The 23,042-nt window shown below is 34.9% G+C and overlaps 1 protein-coding gene across 6 annotated transcripts in view; it reads right to left on the reverse strand.

Annotated features, from left to right (window-relative positions):
• Window positions 1-13,061: 13,061 nt before the first annotated feature.
• Window positions 13,062-23,042, reverse strand: part of grid1a (glutamate receptor, ionotropic, delta 1a) — a 436,389-nt gene continuing 426,408 nt past the window's right edge. For 4 of the 6 annotated variants that reach the window (XM_055173307.2, XM_055173309.2, XM_073869734.1 and 1 more), the window contains 3 exons: window positions 18,568-18,808; window positions 17,325-17,460; window positions 13,062-13,804 (listed from right to left, as the gene is read on the reverse strand). In XM_055173307.2, coding sequence (XP_055029282.2) covers window positions 13,416-13,804; window positions 17,325-17,460; window positions 18,568-18,808 — 766 coding nt within the window. In that variant the 3' untranslated portion in view covers window positions 13,062-13,415. Of the gene's footprint in view, window positions 13,805-17,324; window positions 17,461-18,420; window positions 18,809-23,042 lie in introns of all 6 variants that reach the window. The other 2 variants (XM_055173306.2, XM_055173310.2) reach the window with 2 other exon arrangements.

Here is a 23,042-nt window from a genome sequence, read left to right on the forward strand (position 1 = left end):
GTCATACATATTTCTGATCCATTTTCCTAGAAGAGAGAGATTGTACACTTTAAAGTGCACTTATTTCATTGCAAAAAAAGTTATTTTGTGTATTTGGTATAATACAATGTGTTTGCGTGGTTTATGGTTAAAAATCACATTATTTTTCACATACCGAACATTTTTGTAGCTCCAGATATCCCTGTCTTCCTCAAACGCTTTGATTTTGTACAAAACTCATCGATCTGAAAAGCTTTGTGTCCCTGATTGGCCAGCTAATTTGTACATTGTGATTGGCTTGAATACCTCTGACGTCAGCCATAAATGTGACGCTCCTTACCATGTTTGAAAGATTCACCCACAATGCACAGGAGTTAACTTACAAGCTGAGTCCGAAGTAGAGGTCTTCACGGGTCCACTTAGATCTGGTTCGGGTCTAAAAGTTTCACATGTGCCTCGGACACGGGTCAGGTATAATATTAGCGGCATCGGGTCTCTGGTAATTTAAACTGTTAAGCGTCGCTGTCTCGAATACGGGACACCTAAGTTTGCATTAATATTGTTGATGTAAATTTTGATCTATTACTACAAACTATATCGTTGGAAAGGTCTAAGCCTCCAGTATAGACATTTCCACAGTGTTTTATAAAATAAATTATGTAGGGAGAGTAATGGATTCATTAATGAAGAGAGTGTGCCTCAAAAAATTTATTTCCTGCTAAATGTCACGGTCCCACCAGCAGGACGACTACATTTACTTCAATGTTTGCATATGAATTCTTATCTAATCATGACAAACTGTATATTGTTTGAAAGCTCCAAGAGTGTAGATTTAACTCAATAGGGTGGGGTGATGGTTAAAAGGTTAAAATGTATGTGTCGAACTGACCCGAAAACCCGAACTCTCTTGCGTGTGTGCGTCAATGTCCTTTTCAAACCTCTCCTTTGTTTGCCAAGAGTGCTTGTGACATTGTGTGGCTGAATTTTGTTGAGACAGACATGTCAGTCAATTTTAATGTATACATTTTAGCGGTTACCTGGGTGTCGTTTTCAGATAACAAAGTAAAACAAATGGAGCAGCTCGCCAAATTGGTTGCGATCGAGACCAGCGGGGTTTCTGTCTGACTGCTGCGTGCGTGGCTGCAGACTGCATACACATCGGTCGGTGCCATTTACATTCGGGTCCAGTCGGGTTAAAAAAAAAATGCCCCTGGTTCGGGTCTAATTTTCTCGGTTTGTCTCGGGTCGGGTTTTTCTTTTAAAAAAAATTATTTATGCACGTAGGGTTCGGGTATAAAGTGATTCGGGTCATTTCGGGTAGGGTACATTATTTTGACCCGAAAAGACCTCTAGTCCGAAGCGTAAGGAATTATGATAATGTCGGTCTTCTAATACATCACCAATCCCAGGAAGTAAACTGTTGCCCACAATCTGTATGTTTGTTGTAAGTAAAGATATTTACATTGGAGACAATAAGTTGCGTCTTTGTTTACTTTGGTTTTTGTACCTTTTGCATATTGTTAACATACTAATACACACTTACACACCAAAGGAAATGTAAAATCGTGAATCGGACAATAGGTGCTCTTTAAAAGCATAAACTTTTAAAAATACTGGGTTACTTTCAACCCAGTGTTGGGTCAAAAAGGGACAAATACAGCAGGTTAAATGAACCCAGAAAATGTTTATATTTGACCCAACAGTGGGTTAAAACAAAACAAAACAATAGGTTCGTCCCTTTTTGACCCGAAGCTTGGTTGAAAATAGCCCAGCATTTTTTTTGTGTGTATTTTTGTTCAATGTTTTTTATGTAAATTTTTAGGATTACACAGTAGTTGGCTTCAAATAAAGACCACAAAATAAGTTGATTTCGTGATTTTCTGATGATAAGTGTTGTTGCTTTACATGAACAAAATCTGCCACAGAAAAGTCTAATGGATGAATCCCTATTTTCATTTCTTTCTTCATACTTATCAGAAAATATCCCAGACAGCAGACAAACGACTTTGGCGTAGATCCGGTGCAGATTCGGCCTGGAGTGGTGCAGGAGGATCCACAGTAACATTATGACCACCTGCTTAATATTGTGTAGGTCCCCCTTTTGCCACCAAAACAGCCATGACCATTCGAGGCATGGACTCCACTAGACCTTTCTATCAGAACCACAATTCACTTTTCCATCAATTTCAGCTACAGTAGCTCGTCTATTGGATCAGACCACACGGGGCCAGTCTTTGCTCCCCATCAATGTACCTTGCCCCCCCATGACCCTGATGCCGGTTCACCGCTTTTTCTTCCTTGCACCACTTTTGATAGGTACGGACCACTGCAGACCGGGATCAACCCACAAGAGCTGCAGTTTTGGAGATGCTCTGGACCAGTTGTCTAGCCATCACAATTTGGCCTTTGTCAAAGTCGCTCAGATTCATCAACCACACTTGTCCTCAAAGTTGATGGGTTAGAAACAGAAAAAATGGGCAAGCATAAGGATCAGTGATGCGAGGGTTGATCCAAAATGAACGGGTGCCTGCGGTTTCCCGCGGTTACGAGTCATCCCATAATATTTGTAATGATATTTGGGTCGCGGTCGGTTGGGTCGTTTGAAATAAAGATGCCAATTAACTATTTTAAACAATTACTACTTTTAAAAACTTTGACGAGTGCCAAATTGTGATGGCTAGACGACTGGGTCAGAGGATCTCCAAAACTGCATCTCTTGTGGGGGGTTCCTGTTTGCAGTGGTCAGTACCTATCAATAGTTGTCCAAAGACAAAAAAGCAGTGAACCGGTCACAGGGTCATGGGCGGCCAAGGCTCATTAATGCACAAGTGGAGTGAAGGCTGGCCCATGTGGTCCAATTCAAGAGATGAGCTACTGTAGCTGAAATTGCTGAAAAAGTAAATTCTGGTTCTGATAGAAAGGTCTAGTGGAGTCCATGCCTTGACAGGTCAGGGCCAGTGATGCACGGGTCAATGTATAAACAACCTGCACCCGACTGACGTTTTCAACTAACCCGCCCGCAACTCGGACCGCAAAAATTTTTTACCCGACCCAATTCTTGGCCTGCATTTTTTAAAAGGCAGAGTGCACAATTTCTGAAAAACACTTTGGTAAAGGGAGTCGGGCCGACAACCTAAACACACTTGTAGCCAGTCAGCAGTAAGGGGTGTGTCTTCTAACCGAAATTGTTTCCTAGGTTGCCTATGTGTGGGGCGGGCCTATCAAATGAAGGTCCAGATGCTATTGGGGTAGGGGCGTGTTTGTTTAGACGATTTCAAAGGTCTTTTATTTCAAACGACCAACCGCAGCCCAATATCATTAAAAAATATTTTTGGATGACTCATAACCGGGGGTGACCGCAGGCACCTGCTCATTTTGGATCAACCCGCGCATCACCGGTCAAGGCTGTTTTGGTGGCAAAAGAGGGACCTACACCATATTAGGCAGGTGATCATAATGTTATGGCTGATCAGTGTATAATTACACCATTTTTTACACCGGCTATTTTTACTTTAGAGCATTTTTTTAGCATTTCTGCACTGATTTTATTCAGGTTAAAGTCTCATAATCCAATGATGAGATTGAGAGCAGCAAAGTTTGATTTTACATTCATTTTAATCTTTAACATAACACTTAGATATCAAGGTTATATTTTTACTCAATGTTCTTTACATTAAGTAGGATTATTTTATGCAAAAAAAGAAAGAAAAAAGAATGTGATTTTAGCTAGGTTTTATAAAATAACGCATACTCATGTTAAAAAATGTGTTCTGCGTATATGAATTTTAAGGTGAGCAGTACTTTAAGTAATGCCTCCCAAATGTTATTTGTGGTTTTGCAAGTTTTTTCCCACACCACTTGAAATGTGATGGAGCTCGAAAAAAATGTGATCTGACAGCCGCCATATTTCTTTCTTTTCTCCGCCTCTCACCTGTGGGCATTGATATTCGCTCCATCTCTTCTGAGCTACGCTGTTCGGCTTGCCTCTCAATCTCTCAGTCGGGCAAATATTGATCTAGCAAAATGACTTCTCAAGGTTAGGGTGCTAGTCTGTGTGCTACAGTAGATAAGGAAGGAGGCGTGTGATTTGCTGCCTGTGTGACTGAAGCCTGCTGTGTCACATAGTGACGTTTAACCAAAATCAAGTGTAAAATATTCTCCACCATGATGTATTAACTGATGCAACGTTTGTTCCCTTTTCAATTTCTACTATCTATAATAACAATAGCCTTTGTGTTTCTGCTTGCTGTGTAATGTCTGCCCTCATTTATGTGACTAATGGCTTCATATTAACAAGACTCAAAGGCATTAGTATCATCTTTTGCTGTGTATGTGCTATGTTCACATATTGGTGCTATAATTTAAAATCTAGATTTTGCATACAATAGGGGAGAGCGGGGCACAAACGCTTTTTGGCATTGGCGACAGGAGTGCAAACGTTACAACTTATCCTACACTGCAAAAAATTATTTTCAAGAAAAAATGTTCTTAGGATTTATGTCTTGTTTTCAGTAAAAATATCTAAAAACTCTTAAATTAAGATGCTTTATCTTGACGACCCAAGAAAATAAGACTTTTAAGTGATTTTGTGCATAAAACAAGCAAAAAAAAATCTGCCAATGGGGTAAGCAAAAAAATCTTGAACATTTTCCTTAAACACTAAATTCAAGAAAAATTCTTTTTTTCTGCTTGTTTTATGCACAAAGTCACTTAAATTTGATATCTTTGGTCCAAAAACCAGACTCATTTTCTTTGGTTTGTATTGCTCATCAAGAAAAAGCATCTTCATTTAAGATTTTTTAGACATTTTTACTGAAAACAAGACAAAAATACTAAGAATTTTTTTTGAAAATCATTTTTTTGCAGTGATAGGTGGGGTTCATTGTAACAAACAGAAATTTTGTTGTAAATCCTGCTAGAAAATTTGTTTAAAAGACAAATAATTCAATATAATTCTGTCTATATACTAAAGGTGGATATTGTTTATATATCTGCCTATAATACACTGCAAAAAATGATTTTCAAGAAAAACATTTCTTTTTGTATTGAACATTTTTCTTAAACACTAAATTCAAGAAAAAATCAAGAAAAAATAGCTTACCCCATTTGCAGATTTTGTTGCTTGTTTTATGCACAAAATCACTTAAATTTGATATTTTTGATCTAAAAACTAGACTTATTTTCTTGGGTCATTTTACTTATCAAGAAAAAGCATCTTAATTTAAGAATTTTTAGATATTTTTACTGAAAACAAGACAAAAATACTAAGAATTTTTTTTGAAAATCATTTTTTTGCAGTGATAGGTGGGGTTCATTGTAACAAACAGAAATTTTGTTGTAAATCCTGCTAGAAAATTTGTTTAAAAGACAAATAATTCAATATAATTCTGTCTATATACTAAAGGTGGATATTGTTTATATATCTGCCTATAATACACTGCAAAAAATGATTTTCAAGAAAAACATTTCTTTTTGTATTGAACATTTTTCTTAAACACTAAATTCAAGAAAAAATCAAGAAAAAATAGCTTACCCCATTTGCAGATTTTGTTGCTTGTTTTATGCACAAAATCACTTAAATTTGATATTTTTGATCTAAAAACTAGACTTATTTTCTTGGGTCATTTTACTTATCAAGAAAAAGCATCTTAATTTAAGAATTTTTAGATATTTTTACTGAAAACAAGACAAAAGTACTAAAAACATTTTTTGCAGTGTAGGTTGCAGATTGCTTCCCAGAAATAAGCCCTGACAATGTGATCCCCAACCGGCTTATTACACGGCTATTTACCTCATAAGTAAGGTAAGGAACATTAAATATTTAATAGAAATATTTTATTTGCTAATTTTTAACGAATGCAGACCTTCCGAGGAAAACACAAAATGTGAGAAAACGCGTCACAATGCGTTTAAAGGCGGGGTGCATGATCTCTGAAAGCCAATATTGACATTTGAAATCAGCTAAACAAACGCGCCCCTACCCCAATAGAATCTTGACCTATTTTGATAGACACATATGCAACCCAGGCAATGATGTTGGTTAGTAGACACGATTGGCTACAAGTGTGTTTTGGTATCGATTCGACTCCCTTTCCCAAATTGTTTTTCAAAAATCATGCACCCCGCCTTTAAATGTCACAAACACACTATTTGGTAAAATAATTTGTAAATATAATGTCATATATGTTATTAAAAAGACATATTTGTATTTAATTTGCAGCATCCGGGTTACAGTGTTTAATTAGTTCTTATCTGTGAATGTTGTGACTGACCAATCAAGCATTCCAACGAGCCGTGTAATGTTTATTAGTCTGTTTAGTATATGTTTATATTTAACCTTTCTCATATAGAAGAAGGTTAGAAATTAAATGCTGTTTATCATAACCTTTTTTCTTGTAATATAAAATATAGAAGCATGTGTTTTGAAAATAGGCATACTGTGCATCCTCGTTGAAATCAAATTAAATGTATAAATAGCTAAACTGTGATGAAATAAACATATTTAATCATAAATAATTTACGAACTGCATGCCACTTGAGATACTGTAGCTGTTGTGTGAGGTTTTGTCTATATAGTGTAAGGGCCAATTCCCCTTACAAAGAAAATAAAAACCAGAAATCATCTACATTGATCTGCCATCCAATGGTCCCCGTGAGGAAAACAACCTAAAAACTAAATAACATTTTAAAACAATGTAAACACCTGTTCATGTGTTAGGTTTATGTGGAGGGGATGGAGAATATCATTGGCACTATAGGTCAATGAAAGTCCTCTTAGGAAAACAAATATGTGTGTTTTGAGTATATTATCACTCCAAAATAGTCAAAAAAATCAATGCACAAACATAAAAGTCTAATACCATAAAAAAAACTGAAAATCCATTTAAACTAAGATTTGTTTCAATTGAGTTTACTTTTACTTTTTAAAGTGCTTTGGCATGTGTTTTAGCTCTTTAAAGCAAACCTTGAATGACCGTTGAAATCTGAGGAGACAGACAGATGGTTGCACATCACAAATCTGATACCGTAGCTGCTGATCACATGAATTTAATGATCTACACCCAAGCGCAATATTAGCATGCTGTTACTGACAGTATTGGATGCCAAGTCAGACCTTTTGATCAAATGTAAATATGATTTTTTTATTTTCGAGTCAGAAGTTGAGCCAAACTAAATTTGCATTGCGCAAATTGGTGGAGACAAAAATTCAAGCTCAAGACTTTTTGCTATATTTATTTAACATTTCACGGATGTTGAGACTCATTTTACTATGCCCTTTCAAAGTATAGTTAAAGCCTGAGATGAAAAAGATCACTCGGCCATGGACAAATATTTCAGGGATTACACCAGCTGAATAATTTGGTATAAATACATTTTAGATAAGTCGTGACTTCTCTATTAAGGGTATAATCAGACTGATCTCATGAGGATTCGGTTGTACTTTTTAGAAGTTGGAAAGTCACAAGTAATCATAAAAAAAAACCAATAACAAAAATCCACACAAAAAAATGACTTTCTTACTTAGTATTTTTGTCTTGTTTATGGTACAATTTTTTAAAATCAGAATGCATTTTCCTGATGTGCAAAACGACCCAAGAAACTAAGTCTAGTTTTTAGACCAAAAACATCAAATTTAAGTGATTTAGTGCATAAAACAAGCAAAAAAAAAAAAAAAAATCTGCCAATGGGGTAAGCATTTTTTTCTTGAATTTTTCTTAAATTTAGTGTTTAAAAAATGTTCAAGATTTTGTTGCTTACCCCATTGGCAGATTTTTTTGCCTGTTTTATGCACAAAATCTCTTAAATTTGATATTTTTGGTCTAAAAACTAGACTTATTTTCTTGGGTTGTTTTGCTCATCAAGAAAAAGTATTTTAATTTAAGAGTTTTTAGATATTTTTTTAAAAAACAAGACAAAAAAACTACTTTTTTCATAAATACTTAATTCAAGAAAATTTTTCTTATTCCATTGGCAGATTTTTTTTTTGCTTGGCTTAAATTTGATATTTTTTGTCTAAAAACTAGACTTATTTTCCTAGGTCATTTTGCGCATCAAGAAAATACATCTTTATTCAAGAATATTTAGATATTTTTTACTGAAAACAAGACAAAAATACTAAGTAAGAAAGTCATTTTTTGCCATGCAACGTCACAAAAACAACTCACACTGCAAAAAAAGATTTTCAAGAAAAAAAATCACTAACTAAAAATAACTAAAAATACTTAAATTAAGATGCTGTTTCTTGATGAGCAAAACGACCCAAGAAAATAAGTCTAGTTTTTAGACCAAAAATATCAAATTTAAGTGATTTTGTGGATAAAACAAGCAAAAAAAAAATCTGCCAATGGGGTAAGCAATTTTTTCTTGAATTTAGTGTTTAAGAAAAATGTTCAAGATTTTTTTGCCTACCCCATTGGCAGATTTTTTTTTTCTTAAATTGTTTATTTTTTGTCTATAAACTAGACTTATTTTCCTACACCATTTTGCTCATCAAATTAATTTAAGAATGTTTAGATATTCCTACTGAAAACAAGCATCAAGGTTGCATGATTCAACGCATAATCAGCAAAAGTCTGCATATTTATGCAGTGGCCGCATTTTTTTTAATACACTGCACTTTCGGAGCATAAATTGCAGATTTCCGTGTGCAAAATATGCGGGCTTGCATGATTTCATAATCCTCGCATTTTCATAGCAAAAATCACATATATCTTAGCAGAAAGTTGAAAAATGTGGCATTTACTTCAAACAAGCGCAGCCATGTCCCCTGTTGCCATGGAAATTATGGACGTTATTATATGACGTGAACATCATTGAAAAGCTGCAAAAGCTGCAAACAGTTTTTGCGAATTCCTGCAGTTTTTGCAAGTTCCCGCAATTTCATTGCATAACATTGCATAAATATCCCACATATTCCATCGCATTTTTTTTAAGAAAACGTGCCACAAGATCAAGGATTTTTGCCCACAACAATCACAAAAAACTCTACGTTTTTCTGGAAGGACTGAATATAGTGTTTGTGTGTGTGATGAGGTGTATGAATTTTAAAATATGTTTTATGATGACTTGCAAGGCCATTCGTGGCATCTTTGTGGTATCTTTGTGGTGTTCTGGATCTTTTCTTATTGACGTTGAGCTGGAAAAAGAGACGTAGAGGTCAGTGGCAGTCTGGGTATGTAAGAAACAACAAGCACTCGAGTGCTAAGCTCCGATTTGAAATTCAGTTTGGGTTCATGTAGCCTCAGGGTCAAAAGAAGAGGAGATAAAACTTTGTCCACCACCGTGACCTTTATGTTGTGTTGGACAAGATGACAGCAGGTGAATGCTGAGAGTACGAATTTATGACCCCGCGAGTTTACTTGTAAGGTGCACAAAGCAGCTGCTAAAAAATTACTGATCAGCTCAAAGCCACAGGTGTGCGGTCGTGTTCATTATCGGAAATAAGCAAGCTCGGCTTTTTACAAAACGCGCAGCAAGAGGGTTGTGTAAATCGATAGTCATGTAGAGTTTATCTGAAAACAAACTGTATAATTAATGCTTCCATTGATTTCCTCCGTAGGGGAATGTCAGATGTTGATCATTATAGATGAAACATTATTTTAAAGATGAAGTATGGCTCATTTATCCATCGCAAGGATCTGCAATCTCTTTGGATTTGTTTAGACAGAATCTGTGCATGCAGATAAGCTCAGCTAAGTTAAGTTACAGTAAATGTGGTATTTATATCAATAAATACTAAATGGATAAGCGATTTTATGCAAACGTTAATCTTAAATACCACTCTATATTTCCTGACATTTTGTACCATATGGGTTTTAGCAACAGAATAAAGATGCTTTTTAATATTTAATTGACGTTATCCTCTCAGTCGGGTCTCATATTTGCAATTGAAGCAACATAAGTATTATCACCCTGTAAATATTTTTTTGTTTGTTTTGTTTTTCTTTCCAAAATAATAAAGTTGACTGAGTAAAGGCAGGTGATAATACATCATAAAATGAATTCATACAATGTAAGTTTGCAGGATTTCAGGTACATGCAGAGTGGTTTCCCGGACAGGGATAAGCGTGGCCTTAGTTTAATTAGGAAATATAACTAGTTTTAACAAACATGCCTTACTAAAAACATTACTTGTGTGCATTTTGAGGCAAAACAAAGGGCACTGATGTATGTTAGGAAATGTCAGTGCAAGTTGTTTAACAGCTCTTACATTTATTGTAGTCTAGGACTAGTCTAATCCCTGTCCGGGAAACCACCCCATAATGTACATTCGCTCAATTTTAGATTTCATCCAGTAAGCACTTTAAAAGTTTACTGCTGAATCGGCCTTAAGCTACTGTTAGACTGAATTCTGTGACCATTGAATTATGTGACCGTATCATTGAAATACAAGCTGTCGTCATGCTGATCCCAATCATAATCCTAACCCTTACCCCAACCATCACTATAGTGTCTACTGTGGTCACATAATTCAATGGTCACAGAATTGGGTGTTTCACCACCTCCCCACATGACCATACCCGTCAACATTGGGATTTGAAAAACAGGGAAATTTCCCGAACCCTAACAACTTCTCCATTCCTTACTATGCAAGGGAATGGATGCGTACACTGCAAAAAATTACTTTCTTACATAGTATTGTTGTCTTGTTTTCAATACAAATATCTAACAATTCTTAATCAAGATTATCAAAATGACCCGAGAAAAAAAATCTAGTGAATTTGTGCTTAAAACCTGCCAATTGGGTAAGAAAAAAATCTTGAAATAATTTTTTTTTCTTAAACACTTAATTCAAAAAAAATATGAAAACTGCAATTGAATACAAAATACATGTTTGTATTTTATAAATTAAAATTAAGTTAAAAGTTTGTATAAGCTCCTGCTACTCTGCACAAAATGACTTTCTTACTTAGTATTTTTGTCTTATTTTCAGTAGAAATACCTAAATATTCTTAAATCAAGATGTATTTTCTTGATGAGAAAAAATGAAGAAAATAAGTCTAGTTTTAGACAACCAATATACAATTTAAGTGAATTTGTGCTTAAAAAAAGCAAAAATATCTGCCAATGGGGTAAGAAAATTTTACTTGAATTAAGTGTTTAAAAAAAAGAAATCTTATTTCACCATTTTTTTTCTCACCCCATTGGCAGATAATTTTGCTTGTTTTAAGGACAATTTCACTTAAATTGTATATTATTTTTCTTAAAACTAAACTTATTTAGGTCATTTTGCTCATCAAGAAAAAACATCCCAATTCAAGAACCCCTAGATATTTCTACCGAAAACAAGACAAAAACACCAAGTAAGAAAGTCATTTTTTGCAGTGTATGATAAGTTTAGTTCATTCTTACTGCCTATAAATTTGTAAATGCACTGAAAAAATTATTCATTCAATTGACTTCATTTTTTTAAGGTAAGTGGTTGCAATCAATTTATTTAAGCTACATTTAAACAAAAGTTTTTTATTTTACTTTATTTTTCGTATTTTTTTTTTAATGTCGCTTAAATAAATTGATTGAAACCACTTACCTTAAAAAATTGAGTAAATTGAATTAATAATTTGATTCAGTGCATTTACAAATTTATAGGCAGTAATATATTTAATTTTTCCTTTGCTTGTTTTAATCAAAAATTTCATTTACCTTGATATTTTTGTCTAAACACACTGCAAAAAATGATTTTCAAGAAAAAAATTCTTAGTATTTTTGTCCTGTTTTCAGTAAAAATATCTAAAATTCCCAAATTAATTAAGATGCCTTTTCCTGATGAGCAAAACAACCCAAGAAAACAAGTCCAGTCTCTAGACCAAAAATATAAAATTTAACTGATTTTGTGCACAAAAAAAGCAAAAAAATCTGCCAATGGGGTAAGCAATTTTTTTTTCTCAAATACTAAATTCAAGAAAAATTCAAGAAAAAATTGCATACCCCATTTTTTGCTTGTTTTATGCACAAAATCACTTAAATTATATATTTTAGGCCTAAAAACTAGACTTATTTTCTTGGGTAATTTTGCTCATCAAGAAAAAGCATCCCAACTTAAGAATTTTTAGATATTTTTACTGAAAACAAGACAAAAATACTAAAATAGTAAAATACTATTTTTTTTTTGCAGTGCACTAGATTTATTTTCTTAGGTAACTTTTCCCAAAATACTAAGAAAGAAAGTAATTTTTTTCAGTGTACACTTTTCTTAGTATTTTTGTCTTGTTTTCAGTAAAAATTCTTAAATTTAGATGCTTTTTCTTGATGAGCAAAACAACCCAAGAAAATAAGTCTAGTTTTTAGGACAAAAATATATAATTTACATGATTTTGTGCATAAAACAAGTAAAAAAACTGCCAATGGGGTAAGCAAATTTTTCTAAAATTTTTCTTGAATTCAGTGTTTAAGAAAAATTTTCAAGATTTTTTTGCTTACCCCATTGGCAGATTTTTTGTTTGTTTGTTTTTTTGCTTGTTTTATGCACAAAATCAATTAAATGTGATATTTTCCTTGATATTTTTCACTATATGGAGAAAAATCCTGAAATGCTTTCCTCCAAAAAAAGAAAGATTTTTTTATGAAAGCTGAGTAATCCTTTAATCCATTTTTTTGTTTAACTTTTTCAGTAACCATTGAATCATTTAAATATGATTGAAGTAATAAATTATCGAATTAATATTTGTTATTTTTAATCTTTTCATTATATGTTCTCTTTAAAAATATGTTAGGGTTAGGGTTAGGATTACCCTAACCCTAACAGCTTTTTATAGTTTCATTTTTTTGCATTTACATATTCATCCCACTATGGTGAATATTTGTGGTATAAAGGTTCTTGCGCTGCTTTACTTTAATAAGCTTCTCTCATATGTTGGCGCAAACTTACGTTCAAACTGAAAGTTTATAATGACCGTCACTAGGGGTCTAAAACCGACAGTTGTGTCTGAATAACATGTAAAGTGGACAGATTTAGGCTACCCCATCTTCAGAGCTACAACTAAAACTTCTCTTTTATAAAAAATAAGAGATTGAAAAAAATCACTGATCATTTATTCTTTGTTTCAAGGGCTTATCTTATGAAAAATCTTTAAAGGCGGCACTTAGAAAACATCCACAAGGAATTCTCATTTTTATTTTAGAACAAAATTTACAAAGCCATTCAAACAGTCTGTATTTTTATGTAAGTTACTTCTTTTAAACTCAACTTCAAAAAAATCATGAATATTCAAAATACACTTTGACTTCACCGCCGTCTCTCGTTATATACAAATATGTACAGTCAAGGAAAGTCAGCGTCTCTTTACTCACAGTCATATGTTTTATCTTCTGTACTGAAATAAAAAGATCTCAATATTCCTTTTTACGTATGCAATAGTATAAATGCACCCAGACTTCCTGTGCAGTCTTTAGAACAATGTGATTGGTCAAATCAAATAGAGGTCCCATGGCTTGGATCAATGGCTTCTGGGATGGGTCCCCCGGGCACTGCCTGGTAAGAGATGGGCATAGGAGTCTTTACGGGGCTCTGGCGGAAAAGGCCTCCGTTGGGTGCCCGGTGTTTGCAGCGCATGGAGGGGGGCAGAGTGGAACTGCTGAGAGGGAGGGGGAGGCTCCGTCCGGGCACGCGGCCGATTCCAGGACCCTCCTGGAGGAACGAGGTCACGGACAGGGCCCCAGGGGTGAAATCTCTCATGGCTTCCTGAGAGCTCTGCTGCGGCCGCATGCTGCCCATGTCCAGGGCAGAGATCTCCAGAGACTGACCCGGTAGCTGCTTGTGCGCTAGATCGTCCTCCATAAGCCCAGTCAAACGTTGGTGAACCTGTTCCAGATTCACCTCTTTGTCCTGGGAATGACAAACGACAGAGAGAGAGAAAGAGAGAGAGATTGAGAAAATATAAAGCAAAGGAATGATGAAAGCATAGCAATTGATTTGTGGGGTGGAGGAAAGGAAGAGTAAGTGAGAAATGAAAAGGCAAAACAGTGGACAAGCACTCAAGCGAGAAACGGTTATAAATGAAAAGGACGGAAAAGTGATGCAAAAGGACGCCATTAAATTCATGCATTCGACAGCCCGAAGTGCCTTGCGGTGCATACGGAGTACAATTTATCAGTTCCGTAGGATTTGAACCCATGACCTTTGCTACAGTAGCGCCGTGCTCTTCCAGATGGCCTGTATGGACGATTTTTGATTAATGAAACCAATTACACAACTTACTACTGACACCACGGAAAGCACTCTTAAAAATAAGACACGATCAATGTCTCCAACCCCTCCAGCAAGCAAAACCGCAGCACCAAAACCTAAACCAAATGAAAAAAATCAATGTTGCAAATGAGAGTCCAAAAATTGAATTGCAAACACACGCTTCAGCGATTCAATGTTTGTGGCTTATTGCAAAAATGTGATTTCTTATATTTGGCATTTCTTCATACTTTAATACACGGCGCTGTGAAATAGCTTTGATTATGCGTTGGTAATGCCGCGTCTTGCTTCTTAATGAGAAAATCAAGCCAACATTAACAGGCACTGATACTGATAGTCACTTGATTTTCTTTTGCGATGCATCACATGCGTCAGTCAACACTGATAAGCGTTACATCCGTAACTATTCTGTTAATCACCGGGAAGAGTACAATTTGCCTCTTCATTTTGTAAAACTCTTAATGAATTTTTTCCAGATTAATTCAATAACTGGAATCTTACAGTCGATGCAGAGAAGTCAGCTTTGTGTTATTCTGCTTTTATGGGTAATTACAAATATCACATTACGAGACAAAAGTCACAAGATCAATAAAGAACTAATTAGATCTCTACTTGTGAGCCTCGGTGCATCCGAATATGGCTACGAATTAAAAATGCATTATTTTGCTATTAAAATACACCAATTTGGGACCCGCGCAACAGTGACGAATAACAGAACCGGAGGCCGGTTCCAAACTGCAATATTATGGGACGTCAGCGCGGCCATCGGATAGGTGATCCAATGGATGACAAAACAGATGGATCGGATGAAAATATTGAGTGTAATGGAGATGCACACGGTGGGAATCCTGTTAGTGCTGCTTTGGCAGACAGATTTCATGAATAAATCACCACTGTAGTCTCTAAACAGCCAGTACTGAAACATATTAATCTACACAGTACGGATAAATAAATCTTTCTGTCTCTCTCTTAACAGTTAGTTCTCCTGTGTGATTTTATGCATGGCTAAGTCATAATTGCTCACCACCCACAACCACATACATAATCTGATTGATGTAGACATGCAGGCGATCACTGAGCCTTAATTTTTTCCAGGAGGAGGCTCGTCCTTCTCAATAGTTAGATTATTCTGGCTGAATGTTTCGAGTTATATTTCTTTGTCCTGTATAGGGAGAGCGGAGCTGTTGTAATTGTCACACGAGGAGGTTGTCACAAGGTAACTAAGACTTTTAGTCAAAAGACTAATTTTTCAAGCAATAGGTTGGTTTCAAACACACTGTTGGAATAAAATGGCACGAATCCAACCTGTTGGGGTGTAATTAAACCCACAGTATGGGTTCATTATTGTTTTTTATGATAATCGTATGTTTTTGAACGATTAACTTCATATGAAGTCATACGAATAAGCTAATTCGTAAAATATGTACGAATTCTTGTGAGATCTGGCTGGAACAGCTATACCCTACTTTCAGTGTCATTGTTTTCTTATGGTAGTCTAAAGAATATTGGGTTGGTTTATCCCATGATTGGGTAAATATTGGACAGAACCAAATGTTACTTAGCATTTTTGTCTTGTTTTCAGTAAAAAAAATCAAAAAATTCTTAAATTAAGATGTATTTTCTTGATGAGCAAAATGACATAGGAAAATAAGTCTAGTTTTTAGACCAGAAATATAAAATGTAAGCAAATTTGTGCTTATAAAAATCTGCCAATGGAATAAGAAAAATGTCTTAAATTAAGTGTTTATGAATTAACTGCTTATTCCATTGGCAGATTTTTTTTCTTTTTTGGTTGTTGCACTGCAAAAAATGATTTTCAAGAAAAAAATCATATTTTTTGTCTTGTTTTCACTAAAAATATCGAAAAATTCTTAAATTAAGATGTATTTTCTTGAAAAAATATTTTTTGTCTAAAAACATTTTGCTCATCAAGAAAATACATCTTTATTTTAATTTATATATATATATATATATATATATATATATATATATATATATATATATATATATATATATATATTTTTTTTTTTTACTAAAAACAAGACAAAAATACTAAGAAAGTAAGTCATTTTTGGCAGTGTGGGTTCTTATTACCCAACAACAGGTTAAACACTGCAAAAAATGTCTTCTTACTTGGTATTTTTGTCTTGTTTTCAGTAAAAATATCTAAAAATTCTTAAATTAAAATGCTTTTTCTTGATGAGCAAAATGACCTGGGAAAAGAAGTCTATTTTTAAGACCAGAAATATAACATTTAAGCAAATTTGTGCTTAAAACAATCTGCCAATGGAACAAGAAAAAAATCTTGAATTAAGTGCTTATGAAAAAAGTAAACTTATTATAAAAAAAATCGTATTCCATTGGCAGATTTTTTTTTTTTTTGGTTGTTGCACTGCAAAAAATGCTTTTTAAGAAAAATAAATTATTAGTATTTTTGTCTTGTTTTCAGTTAAAAATATCTAAAAATTCTAAAATTAAGATGCTTTTTCTTGATGAGCAAAACTAGCCAAGAAATAAAGTCTAGTTTTAGACCAAAAACATATAAATTTAAGTGATTTTGTGCATAAAACAAGCAAAAAAATCTGCCAATTGGGTATGCAAAAAAATCTTTTCGTAAACACTAAATTTAAGAAAAAATCAAGAAAAATTTGCTTACCCCATTGGCAGATTTTTTTGCTTGTTTTATGCACAAAATCACTTAAATGTGATATTTTTGGTCTAAAAACTAGACTTATTTTCTTGGATCGTTTTGCTCATCAAGAAAAAGCATCTTCATTTAAGAATGTTAAGATATTTTTACTGAAAACAAGACAAAAATCTTTTTTTGCAGTGTAACTCAACAGTTGTTTTTCCAATATTTACCCAACCAACCCAAGATTTTTTAGATGGAAACACAACATTAAATTATATGAAAGTGCATTAAATAGCACTTCCCCATGCCCTTATTTGGAACTTATGTCATCACAAAAAGTCATGTCATGAAATTTTTTCCCTGTGCAATAACTGTGGATATATTTACTAGCTTTTTGTTGCCAAGACTTCCATCTACTTGCCTGTACCGAAATAAAGCTTTTACTTTCGTCAAAGTGTGCCCACCAGCCCCGATCTCCCCGTTTGTCAACCCTCGTGTTTAGTCATCCCTTATCAGGTCTCTGCTGACCTGTGTAAAAAGCCTGCGAGTCCTCCCAGTCTCTCTCTCTCTCTGGCCAAACGTCCCGTGCGCATCCTGCAGCAGTTGCAATTTCATTATATGCCAATGACCCAGACGCCATCTCCAGAGCGCAGCCCTTAGTGTCCTGCATGAGACCACAGAGAAGCCGTGACTGTCTGGATATTGGCATATAATTGCAATAAGAAGTCACAGGGGGAAATAAAAATGTAAAAACGTCAATCTGTAGGGTTAGTTATCGTGTGGTTCTTATTGCTCGCCGGAGCCAGGCTGGCTTATACGCATCAATATCTACAGCAGAGCTCTAATCACTTCCCTCATTACAGCCGTGACAGTACAGCAAGCCACTGAGCTACGTAATAGGTTTGCCCTTAATAGCTTTTGCATATGAAAAACATTCAGCATCTGCGGGCGTATGGGTCTTTCGTGAGCACCTTACAGCCCGAACAAGAGGTCGGTGAAAGCAATATCGTCTGAAAGCCGTGCTATCAATTCAAATGCAGTCACATTTTTTCAGCAAGTTGACAAACGGTAGCCATAATGCCGACCTGTAATCATTATTATTCAATATCTTCAACGGCTTCTTCAGAATTTAATATTACGGTATCGACAATCGATGTTTCTCGACTGTAATACTGTATGTGGTTTATGAGCTGCTGCACTTGCTGCAGATATCACCAAAGGGAAAATAGAGAAGGAGAGGAAAAACGGTCGGACGACTAAACTGCAGAACACTGTGTCGATAACAAATGTCAATAAGTCACTGGCTTTCTCATTGCACACACTTTAGTTTAGGGATCCAGGTACAACCTTTACTTAAGAAGTTGAACGAAGTTGCCATTTACAGAGATTTTAGGCACCATAAAGGCGCATCCAAAATGCCCCAATTAAAGCCAACATTCCAATCTACGGTAAAGTTTGGATGTACTGTAAATTAACTATCGTTTAATTTGTTGGGTCAGCGTGAGCTCGCCTTCAGATACGATTTGATCATCTTAAATCAGCTTCAAACTCCCTCCCTTCCTTCTTGCTTTCTCTTTGGCAACACTTCAGCAAACGGGAGGCGGTAAATTCTCGATGGTCACACCTATAGCTGGGTGTACTGGAGCTCGACTAAATCTGGGCTTGCGTCAGTGGAGTCTGGATCCATAAAGTAGAGTGTGGCAGTGGCTGCACAGTCCTGATGGGCACGGTGGACGGGGGTCGGCCGTAGTTTGGCCGCCTGGGGGGTCACCTCTTTGGGCTGCGCCCGCTGGCAGCGTGGGCCTTTCCACCAAGACTCCAGCGCCGCCACCAGGCAGGCTAACAGCAGCCCTGCGGCTAAGATGCAGAAGACCCCGGCGAAGCTGTGTAGTCTCAGCGCTCGGCCCTCCGGCTGGGCTTCGGCTTGCTTGTCCAGGTCGCAGCGACCTTTTCGCGGCCACCATTTCTGCTTCAGAATATCAAAGTCCCCCTTCTCCTGCAAGTCAAGTATTCTAGGGAAGAGAAAAGAAAGGTAGCTTGTGACTAAGGCGATATTAGGTTTAACTTCTGAATCGTATTTACTACTTCCAGTCTTTGATTCGGATTGGTCAAAAGTTGTGTTTTAACTCTTTCCCCGCCATTAATGAGTTACCTTGTCAATTAAGAGAAAACATTTGCATAAAAAAAATGTGTTCCTGCTGAGGTTTAATGTTAATCTGTTATATCGCGATTATCCACTAGATGGTACACTGCAAATAATGACTTTCAAAAAAAAAAAAATTTTGTAAGTATTTTTAAGTATTTTTGTCTCGTTTTCAGTAAAAACATCCAAAAATTCTCAATGTAAGATGCTATCTCTTGATAAGCAAAACGACCCAAGAAAATAAGTCCAGTCCACAGAACAAAAATATAAAATTTAAGTGATTTTGTGCATAAAACAAGCAAAAAAAAAAAAAAAATCTGCCAATGGGATAAGCAAAAAATCGTTAACATTTTTCTTTAACACTTAATTCAAGAATTTAGTTTTATGCTAAAGAAAATATTAAGATTTTTTTTTCTTGAAAATCAATTTTTACATATATAAAAGATTTACTTATTTTAAAGTCTGTGAATGTTTTGATAATCATTCTGATCTCTAACAAAATTCCTTCAAAAAAGCAATTATTTCAGCTTTTGGCTAAACAAATTGTATTTTTAAAGAAAAATACCCATTTAGAGTTTATAAGCAGAGAAAAAAATAGTCCTGGGAAAAGATTAATCGCGATTAATCGCATACAAAATAAAAGTTATTTTTTAACAAAATATACAAGTGTGTGCTGTGTGTAATTGTTATGTATATATAAATACACACACATTTATGTATGTATTTAAGAAACATTTACAAGTGCACATATATTTATTTATATTTTTATATATTCTATATTTTATATATATATATATATATATATATATATATATATATATATATATATATATATATATATATATATATATATATATATATATATATATTTATTAGGGATGGGCGATATGGCCTAAAATCCATATTGCGTTATACATGGCAGCCTCTTGCGATAGCGATATGTATTGCAATATAATAATTTCAATAGACTTGTTTCAGAACAGGTTATATAGACCCTTACAAAAGCCAGATTAGTCTTGTTACCTCTCTTAGCTGGAACTTTTGCCTGATACACAGTATATAATATACTGCATGTTTCACAATTACTAGACCATAATGCCAATTTCGCGCGTGGAGCAGCAGTTAACTTATGTAACTTATGACTTAAATCCAAATAATAGATGTTGCATCGGTCTTTTTCAAGAGTTCCGATGTTTCGCTGACGCTTTCATCCATGTTTATTCGGCTGCAGCTCATGGCTCTAAAGTTCGCGTGTAGATTGTGTCATCAACACGCATTATCGCGATAGTGCAATAGATTTAAAATCTCTATCGTATGCCAATTTTCTATCGTTTATATTGCATATCGTTTATATTGCCCATCCCTAATATTTATACAACAGTTCTTTCTGGTTCTCGAATCTGATTGGCTAAGAGCCATACGATATTGTGCTGATAACGGCACTGTAACCGCTTCACCTTTCGTATTATTACGCCACCTAGTGAATGGAGGTCCTAAGCAGGCTCATCTTTGAATGGAAAAACACAGACGCCCTGTTTTTAAACACTCTCCGTGTGTCTCATTAGTTTACTAGCTCATAAATTAGTCTGTGAATCCCCAATCGGAAGTTATTATTCCGTCAAAGATCAGCGCTCTTGGATGTTACGTTACAGTTAATGGGAGAAATGTCTTGTCACATCGTGTGGACGATTAACACTTGGAAAGAGGAATATAAACACTTGTTTTTTTCTGGAGCTATATCTTTTATCAGAATGCGAAAACACCGTGGAACTGCAGGTAAGCACCGCAGCTTTTAAATGTGGACATTGATCATTTACTTTATCGTGACGTGACTATTAAAACATGTTATGAGATATCGCCACTGGTATATTTATAAGCAGCATGCAAAAACATCTCTCTGACACTTATAAAAAACCGTTTTGTATAGTACTGACAAGAACAAAGTTTAATAATAATAATCGAGTGCTCGTATCACGTTAAGAATAAATGAGAAAGCAATAGTAACTTTACATAAGTAGTTTTATTAACTTTTACCTCGCGCCAAAACAATAACAACACAAAAGACACTAACTGTTAAATATGAATAAAAAACAAGTACTAGTTTGATCATGACACCAAATACTGCTGATTTGATCTCATTTTGACGATCATAAACAAACAAGGCCAACATGAGAGCCAGGGAATCCCTTTCAGAGATGTAGCCCAGAGAGGGCGGTGGTCAGCGGGGCGAGTGAACACTGATGTCCGCTCATGCTTTGGTTCTCATTCGTACCGAATCTCACTAAGCAAACGTTCAAACAGGCGCTATCTTTACTAATCGACTGCAGATTTAAATATAATACAGATACATTCTCGACTGAACTAATCTTAAAACTACACTTTGTGACCAAGAAACGGTAATATAAAGTAACGGCTTTTCCGTCCATTGAGTTGTTATGAGCTTCAAAGCAGCCGAAAGTTTTACCTGTCATTCTGGCCGCCCTCAAATCCGTGGCGGAAGAAGTAGTTCTCAAACAAAGAGGCTTTTAAAATAACTCCGTTGTTGTTTTCTAGTTTTCGTTTTTCAAACGTGTGCCGTCGAACTGTTGTATAAAAGCAATATCGCTCTCGGAGTCGTGTGATATAGCTCTATATCATCACGGCTGTGATTGCCTCCGGCACTCGGCCTGCGGCCTCGTGCCTCTGGCCTAATCACAGCCGTGATGATATAGAGCTATATCACACTCCTACTCGAGCGATATTGCTTAAATATATATATATATACACACACATTTTTAAAAATTGTTCCTGTATATAAATATTTTTTTTAAATGTATGTATGTATGTATGTATGAAAGTGTGTTTAAATATACATAATAATTACACACAGCACACACATATATTATGCAAAAATTAAGTTTATTAATTTTGTATGCGATTAATTGCGATTAATCTTTGCCCAGCACTAAAAAATATAGATAGAATGAAAGTTTTTTCCTGTTTTGTTTGTTTATTGTTTCTTTGAAAGCAGAAGATCTGTTTTTTTTCATTTGATATATTTGTATGTTTATTTATTTTTAGAAGATTTTTAAAAAAAAACTCAAAAATGCTTTTTCAAAAAATGGCTGGCGGGGAATGAGTTAATTACAAGCGTTGTAATATAAAACTTTTTTTTATGGCCAGGGACTGCTTTTTCCAGCAGAAGGAAGGCTTTTAGTGATTTTATCTCATGAAAGTTGTGTTGATACATATTTTTTGCTATAAATATGTATATATCTATAAAAGCAATAAGGTACTCGAGGCTGTGCTAGTATCATGAATAAGTTAAATAAGTGAATAAGCATCATCCCTAAAACAACACCCTTCAGTCGTGACTTATTCCACGATACAGCCTCTTATACCTTATTGCTTGCATAAAATACACACTTTCACACAAAATAGTACACATGATATAGCATACAATTAGCTTATTCCTACGATTTGTTTAGTACCAAAAAGGTCAGCGAGAACAGGGAGAACATCTTATTAAAGGGCACAATAGGACACATGCCATATTTAGTGGTCATGACAAGTTACATATGAAGAGTTTCGTTGCAAAACGAGATAACCACAGTTTTTTTAATTGTTCAGAAATCTCGTTTTTTGGTTGTGCATTCCAATTCATTTCAATGCAACTGCAGTTGGTTTGTTTTTTAAACCTTCATAACTTAAAAAATACAGCTAAGTAGCACCATAAAACAAAATAATTACATGATAACATAATAATAAACATGTTTTGACAAAAATGTTAAAAAATGGATTTATCTCGTTTTGCAACGAAACTTCATATATACTACAGGCATCATATATCTGGACTTTAAATGTAAAAGAGCTAGATAATTAACTAAATTCATACATACAAGTACAATAGTAGAAGTTCAATGCATTAAACATACATGTAGCAATCCAAGTAGCAATTTGCACTTTCAACAATCATTAATTGGCTTTTTAAAATGTTTCCTGTATAAAAGCCCCCGTACGGCACATAAGGTCTGTATCTTTGCAATTATTCATCTCAGTGCAGGAGAGATTCAAAGCGTGGCTGTATTTGTAAAGTACAGAGAAGAAAAGGTCAAAAATTAATG

Source organism: Misgurnus anguillicaudatus, chromosome 7 (genome assembly GCF_027580225.2).
Source record: "Misgurnus anguillicaudatus chromosome 7, ASM2758022v2, whole genome shotgun sequence".
Taxonomy (NCBI): Eukaryota; Metazoa; Chordata; class Actinopteri; order Cypriniformes; family Cobitidae; genus Misgurnus; species Misgurnus anguillicaudatus.